The sequence below is a fragment of the Nanorana parkeri genome, unplaced genomic scaffold, assembly GCF_000935625.1.
Source record: "Nanorana parkeri isolate BGI_ZX_2015 unplaced genomic scaffold, ASM93562v1 scaffold1085, whole genome shotgun sequence".
In the NCBI taxonomy this organism is placed as follows: domain Eukaryota; kingdom Metazoa; phylum Chordata; class Amphibia; order Anura; family Dicroglossidae; genus Nanorana; species Nanorana parkeri.
The window spans coordinates 80,707-88,838 of record NW_017307353.1 but is presented as its reverse complement, the minus strand read 5'-3'; the positions used below and the strand labels follow the sequence as shown (position 1 = coordinate 88,838).

The 8,132-nt window shown below is 42.2% G+C and overlaps 1 protein-coding gene across 1 annotated transcript in view; it reads right to left on the bottom strand.

Annotated features, from left to right (window-relative positions):
• Nucleotides 1-849: 849 nt before the first annotated feature.
• The window catches only part of NT5C1A (5'-nucleotidase, cytosolic IA), a 34,895-nt gene continuing 27,612 nt past the window's right edge, over nucleotides 850-8,132 (bottom strand). The window contains exons 5-6 of the mRNA XM_018567712.1: nucleotides 6,834-7,018; nucleotides 850-1,603 (exon numbers count right to left, since the gene is read on the bottom strand). Of these exons, the coding sequence (XP_018423214.1) occupies nucleotides 1,241-1,603; nucleotides 6,834-7,018 (548 nt within the window). The 3' untranslated portion in view covers nucleotides 850-1,240. The remainder of the gene's footprint in view (nucleotides 1,604-6,833; nucleotides 7,019-8,132) is intronic.

Genomic DNA, 8,132 nt, shown 5'->3' with positions numbered 1-8,132 from the left:
CATGTTCGGCTGAGCCGAAATGCAGAAGCCGTTCGACTCAGCTGATCCAACATCTGGATCGGCTGAGCCAAAGCTCCGGCAGTTCACTCGCTGCAGTTCGCCCGGCTATTCTGCTCACTGCCTCCGAAATTAAACCTATTGCTTTGCTCTGCCTGGTAAAAACAAAGCAACGGTTTGCTTCAACACCCCACACTGGGCTGCTGTTAAGTTTACCCATAAGTACAAATACTTAACTTGTTCCTTCCTCTCCTGGTAGCAGGCACTCCTCTACACTATCCAATGCTCCCAAACGCTCTCCTATACTGTCCAACGCTCCCAGTTGCTCTCCTACACTGGCCAATGCTCCCAGTTGCTCTCCCACACTGTCCAACACTCCCAGTCGCTCTCCTACCCTGTCCAACACTCCCATTCGCTCAAACACTGCCAGTCACTCTCCTACACTGTATAACACTCCCAGTTGCTCTTCTACACTGTCCACTGCTCCCACTCCCTCGCTGCTCTAGCATACAGTGCAGGATTGTTGGTCCTGCCTGATAACATCAAAATTTAAGCGGCTTTGGAGGATCGTCCCCCAGGGAGAGGAAAAGCCTGTGAGAGCAAAGAATAAGAAAGGTATTTTAATGTATTGCTTTCCCCCTAGCAGCATTCAGAGTGGATTTTTAGTAGGAAGCAAGCTTTTGCTGGCAGCTGACATCATTTAATTTGAAGGGAGAGGAAAAAGCTACTGTTATGGCCAATTACCCAAGTTTTAGCAAAGGCAAGGGAAAAAAGTAAGGGTCGGAGTGCAAACCAAGAGTTAAACACCTAGAAAAGATACTATCTCAAGATACAGTAAATGAACACACCCACACAAGTTACAGCCCCATCTTTTGTTAGCAGAAAGAAATATGATTATGGAACGTAACATAATAAAACAATAACCATAAGGCTTCTCAAGTCAGGATTAAAAGGCGACACTGTTTGTGACATAGTGACAAAATAAATTTTCACATATGACATTCATAAAATTATTTTGAGCACACAGCCATGGAAGATGGAGAGATGACAACTTTGTTAGCATTTAGCTAATGCCCTATTGGCCTTTTGTTTATAGATTCTGTTTCATCGTACATTATTATAAATACCAGTGAAAACAATATATAAGGATTCCCATAAATTTCCATGTGCACAAGATTAAATAAAGATATAAATAATAATAATCCAGGTAGAAAATGTAATAGGATAGCATGGTACATCAGTCTCACTTGGCAGAGGATGTTGCATTTTTTGGCGTGTGTTTGTGCCTCTGTGCCACACCATATGGGACATGTGCTGCTATTGTTCCCATCTCCGAAGCTCCTTCCACATGGAACATTTGATCATCGAAGAATATGTGCGGGCGGATTTTCTCCAGCAGAGGTCCCTTTGGGGCTCCAGCCAAGAAGAGGGCCTCATCAGTTTCCAGGCCCCAGCTACGCAGGGTCTTTAGTGCTCGAGCCCCAGAGCTGGCTGCACTACGAGCTGTAACCAAATATGTGCGTATGGGACAGTTCATTCTCATTCCTTTATGGTAGAACTTCTTCTGTAACTTTCCTAGAGCTTCCAAGAAACCTTTCAGAGGACCCTGTAAATAAAGCAACAGGTTCATGTTGTTTGCATGAATAATTCTACTAAGTTCAGGAAAGCTGCTATAATTATAAAGAGAGAAAGTAAACTGCATGAAAGCCACTTGAGACATCAGGGCATATTTTTCTCATTATTAAGGCCACTGTTGGGGCAGCACAGTGGTGTAGGGTCCCCAACTCAAATCCCAGTCAGGTCACTATCTGCAAGGAGTTTGCATGTTCTTCCCATGCTTGCGTGAGTTTCCTTTGGGGTACTCCGGTTTCCTCCCACACAGACATGCTGGAAGGTTAACTGGCACGTAAAGCGCTGCGTAAAGTTGTCAGTAGTATAGAAATATCTGTAATAATTACAATAAACTGTTGCTTAATCTAATGTCCCTATCAAGGGAAGCCACCAATTTCTAAAAAAAACAAAACCTATACCTCATGAAATTACCTAAAAATTATACGTTAGGTGGATGACTCCTAAAATTCTGTATACATTAGTGCTATATGGAAACATGCATGGTAAATCACACATACATTGATACATGTATTAAATGGGTATAAGTCACAATGCGATATGTAGGATGATCTACATTATGCTGTAAATGATTGACTATTTTGAAAAAATGTTTCTTTAAATAATACAAATCTGTGTTAGATTTAGGGATGTTCAGATACCAAGTACTGTACCTGAAACAAGTACAAGTACTGATTCTTTTCCAGCTCCAAGACTAGACTAGAGAAAAACTCAAAAGTTAGGAGGCAGCTGTCATTTATAAGAAGGATGCAGAGCTCCTGGGATTTGTACATCTCTGTTTTAATGTATGATTTGTTATATATTTATTAGGGATGCACCAATACCATTTTTTCCAGACCAAGTACTTGTCCAAGTGCTCACAGATACAATTACTGATCCATTTTTGTTTAGCTTCATGTAACCGTTTTTCTAAAACAATACAGATGAATGATTTTAAAGGAGAACTATGGGGTTAGGGCTTTTCCCCATAGTTCTCCTAAGGGTAACGGGAGAACACAAACTAGCGTCCTCCCGTCACCCTAAGCTCAGTATACCACAAGCTACAGCTCGCGGTATACTGAGACACGGCAGCCGGAACGTATCCCAACAATTCTGTCTGGATCCACCCAGCTGCGTGAGTGACAGCTGGCTCTGCCTATCTAGAGGCAGAGCCAGCTGTACCTGCCCCCTCCCCCGTCCGTTCCGACAGTCAGCGCTGGAGGATCGGACAGGGGAGGGGGGGAATCCCTGCAGGGAGCCGTGAGTGACAGTCACGGCTCTCTGCACGGATAGATCAAAAAGTGAGCGAGCGCCGCTATGTGTTCACTCCCCGATCTACTGAGCCGACCTGTGACCGTTTAATTTTCACAGGTCGGGTCAGATTATGAGGCTGACTGAAAATCACTCGCCTCATAATTCTCCTTTAATGATTTCAGGACAGTGGTGGAGCGCCAGGGCCCTGTCACAGCTGCAACTTCTGCGACCTTGGTAGTTTTGGTGAAAATGCCAAGTATCGGCGCTGGTATCTGAACTGGTATCTGGTAACTGGTACATCCCTAGTTAGCTTACCAAAAAATCCTACAAAAAAAGGAGATAGATGGGGCTTTTAAGGCGTCAAAAAATGCAATTAGGGATAATATAACATAGTGATGACAAAATTACACAGTGAAATAACATTTATTTATTAAAAGATTACATGATCCACATGATAAAAATATACCCACTAGTATCCATGATCAAACGGCATAAAACCTCCCTCGACTCTGTACATGTGCATGATACATGCATAATAGATACAATGAACTTATTTTAATCGATTTCATTATAATAAATAATTTTATAAATAGTCATAATAAAACTAAGATATACTGCGAGTCTGTACTGGGTCCAGCCTTCTATGCATTTCGCCGAAGCTTCATCAGGAAGTCGGAGGTAACCTTTAAGATTCACATGAATATGCCAATCAGTATATTAATGTTTCAAACATAATTAACGGACCAATAACAAAATGTAAACAATTAAATACATACATAAATACCATAAGTGGGACATTAGTGGTGAGTGGATCCGCACTGTCGGGGAGTCATCTCCAGAAACAGTCAAGGACAACAGAGAGGATAGAGAGAAACCGACGGCGATCAAATATGAGAAGCGCAATCTCTGCCTCAGGATATCTACAAACAAATATCAATCGTATAGTATAACATTAGGATGCAGCCAGGTGTGAGTGCATAATATAGATGCTAGGAACCAACTCAAATTATTCCAGCAAACTCTAGGGCAGTCAATATGAGAAAACAATGTAAACCCAAGTAGACTATAGATATCATATCCCCCATAGATATCCCCCCTCATATCCCCCATAGATAACAGGACTATCACTTTATTAGGGAATGTTACTTCTTGGGGCTTTTATAGGTATGAGGATTAGTTTAGCTGCTGTCCAATGTGAGTGAAAGGAGGGGGGTTTGGAGTCCCTGTAAAGGTGCCCATACACCTTACAATTATCTGCAGATTTTCTGTGGTCAGATGGAAAAAGTGCAACGGATTGGCCCAGGTGGAGATTACTCCATCCACATAGTTTAGTGTAAATGGAGGAATCTGTTGCACCTTTTCCATCTGACTACAGAATATCTGCAGACAATTGTAAGGTGTATGGCCAGCTTAAGACTAGAGAGGGATTTGTTTTTGTGTGGTATTTTCTAACAAAACACACATGAGTGCAGTGTTGTGGGGAGGAGATTAGCTTAATTAAGTGGGGAGACCTCAGGTGCCATAGGCGAGGTTTATTGAATAGCACCAGTGTGAGTTTCTAACTGACATGACATCTTAGCTATCTCTGAATTGGAGAAAATAGCTAATTATAGCACACCTTGTTCACACATTCACATTCATTTTTCACATAATTAATAGTACTTTGTAATTGTGCTCTTTCCGAAGGTTTTGGTTTTATTGTATGGCATAATTAATTATACACAAAGAAGCAACATATTCATATTTGGTTAATCATGTTATTTATAGCTCAAATTAATGTATTATGATTGTTCAAATTATGGCTATTTCATGTTCCAAAAGGTGACATTCTGGATGGTGAGTGGTTGTTTGCCTGTCTGGGAGTCATCCCCACTATTCGGGATGGGTAATGGTGGGCCTACCCCCTTACCATACATAGGGGGACGGTCTGCATCTTTATATCACCCCATTCCCCTTGTCGGGGGAGGGGTGGTGTGATTGCTGTTCTCCCAGGGTGTTACATCCTCTCATCACGCTGACATAGGTAGGGCTCTGCCTAGCGTGGTTGTGAGAGGGGACAGTGTTGGGAGGCTCCTGCCATCGTCCTGTCATACAGAGAGACCTTGGGAGGGAGGTGGCATCGCAGGGAGGGGCGGGGCACCTCCATTCAGATGCACCCTATATGAGGACGCATATGCAGACGGATGCCCAGTCCTAGCTGCATGGTCACACGCCGATGTTGGACGGCGTGTGTAAATGCGGCGGGAATCTATACAGAGAGAGGGGAGCTATGGCTGGGATCAATCAAGGAAGCCGGCGTTTTGATGTGTACGGCTGGGCACACACCTTACAACCATCGCAAGACTTTTGTCTTGCGATGGATGTAAGGTACTTAAAAAAATTTACGATCTGCCTATCTTGCATAGGCAGATCGTACTTGCGATGATCGCAAGCCACGCCCCCTGAGGGGCGGGCTTCCGATGACCGCAATGCCGAACGGGCAGTGTGCGCTTGCGCACACCGGCCCGTCCGGCTTTTATCTTACGAAAACCGAACATCGTACGACGCTCGGCGGGTTTTGAAACATGTTCGTAAGTTTAAAGTCATGCGACCTTACAGTAGTAGAGGTCACACGGCTTCCACACACCTTACGATAATCGTACGATCGCGGGATTTCCCGAGATTATCGTACGATTATCGTAAGGTGTGTGGGGACCTTTTAGTAAGACTTTAGTTAGCAGATATTTAATTGGATATATGGCATACAGGTGCAATATAAGTTAATTTTGATGAGTACATGTTAGTTTATACATCAAGAAGATTACAATATAATCCATGGATCATTAGTACTATTGGATGATACTTTAGATGATATAGAGTTCAACTTTATTTTTCCTTTAAGATGCATTGAGATTGATCATGCCCTGGTTTGGGACATGAATATTGCTTTTGGAACTGAACATGATGTTCCAGAAAATGATTGCCCTTGTTGCCCATTGAAACAAAAAAACCCAAAAGGGCGTAACACTAGGTGGGCTAACTGACCGGGTCGGGAGACCCAGGCAAAATGACAGGAGAATAGTGTGACAATGGGTGCACTGGGCGAAAAACCAAAGGATAGCTGAGGAAAAAGAATAAGCACTTACATTTCGTTTCACGGGACCAGAGGATGGACGGCCGGTGCAAAGGATCTGGTCATCCGTGGTATCTACCTGGAACTGGTGAGCCAGGGGATGTGCATCCACACGGGGAGAGGAGGCTGTGGGCGAGGAAGAAAAGGGGGGGAAAAAGAGCAACCACAGGAATGAGGACTTAGTCCGTGGCCCCATTCCTGTGGTTGCTCTTTTTCCCAGTGCACCCATTGTCACACTATTCTCCTGTCATTTTCCCTGGGTCTCCCGACCCGGTCAGTTAGCCCACCTAGTGTTGCGCCCTTTTGGGTTTTTTTGTTTCAAGTTTGCAGATACACAGGCACTCCTCCTGGGTTTCAGGGCTGCACACGATCTAGGGTCATATTACTATACCAAAAAAATCCCGACAAACACGAAAGTAATTGCTTGACTATTATCTTACTGCTTTTCGTTGAACTCCAGTCAGAAATTTACCTGGCATAAGATTTGTAATTCCGTTCAGCCAGTCTTTTAGGTCACATACCTTGATCATATCATGGAGCCATGAACATGATCCCTGTGTTTCCCTTTTTACAACTTCCTGTGCTAGTTCTTTGTTTCCAGCATGCTCAGTGGAAGTTTTGATGCTCATTAATTGTTCATTGTCACCTGCCTAGCTGTGCAGTGTTGAATCACCAGACTGGCTGAATAGAATTGCAGATACTTTAACAGGTAATGGAGTGTATTTGGATGTGCAACTGGAGTTATGCTTTAGCTTTGATTTATCAGGAAAATCCCCTTTACCACAGCCCATTATAAGCAAATCTCAGTTAAAAGAACAGGCCTGAGAAAGTATCCATTTAGGTAATACAAAGATGCCAGTACCTGCGCCAGTGGTTTGTTCTCAAATGCCTTCTCATGTTCAAAGAACATATCTAAGCCATGTTCCTTCACTATCTGCTCAGACTCATCAGAAAAAAGAACAGCGTCTCCATCAAATGCCACTCGCAGCTGTTCTTCATTAATAGACACATTGTGACTGGGGTTAAAAATGGTGGCAGCAGCAATACCTGTAAGCAATATAAGAGCGTGAATCAGATTTTCAAGAAATATTGGAATATATTGAGGAAAGATCCACAGTTAAATAACATTCTGTCCGAAAAACCTCAGTTTGTATATAAAAAAAAGCCCCAAACTTAAGAGATAAATTAAGAGTGTGACTGATCCACCAGATAAAACTAAAACAGTGAGGGCAGGTTCACACCATTTTCCGGACCAGATCTGGAACACAGTGCATTGCGTTTTGCTGCGATTGGAATTTTTTCATTTTATTTTTAACTTAAAATGGTCTTACAGGTGAGTTCCAGTGCGTTTCATGTGTTTTTGATGCGTTCTAGTGCATTCCAGACCAGACAAAATAAAACAAACAGTATTTTTCTGGTCTGGTCTAGAACGGACTGCGCTGGTGTGAACAGAGGGCAGAAATAGCATAGTAATACATTAGGATGCACTTTGGGTCCGGAAACAATCTGGTCTGGTCTGGAGATGATCTGGACATGGTGTGAATGGGCCCTGAAGGTAAAGGTTTTTATGGGTGCGGAAAATATTTGCCCTGTAAAGAAACAGAATATTATCAGACGGAGAAAAGAAAAAATAGGAGCAAAAACGGAAAGAAAATACAGTATTAGAGAGTTTATTTCTTACCATAAGGTCTAATATATATATTGCAGTACCCGTGTTCAATATATAGGTAAGACCTCTAGTTGTTGTGAGGATCAAAGAACATGTTTATAATATTAAGAAAGGTTACAAAAACATTCCATATCTAAACATTGTGCCAAAGAACATAATAAACATCCTAGAGGTTTACCATTTTTGTGATTGAAAAAGGTTTTTCACACTGGAGAGGTTCAAATAGAATCAGGGAATTATCTAAACAAGAAGGGAAGTGGATTTATAAGACTGAAGTATTGTTTCTTCATGGTTTAAATGTGGAGTTTGACCTGAATTATTGTATTAGTCATTTATATTTTTTATGCATTTTATGTTATTAATAAATTGTGATAAATGTTTAAAAATATTTTTTTAAATATTTATAGGGTTATTCCAGGGGCGTAACTAGAAATCACAGGGCCCCATAGCAAAGTTTCGTATGCCCCCCCCCTCCCCCCCACCATAACAAAG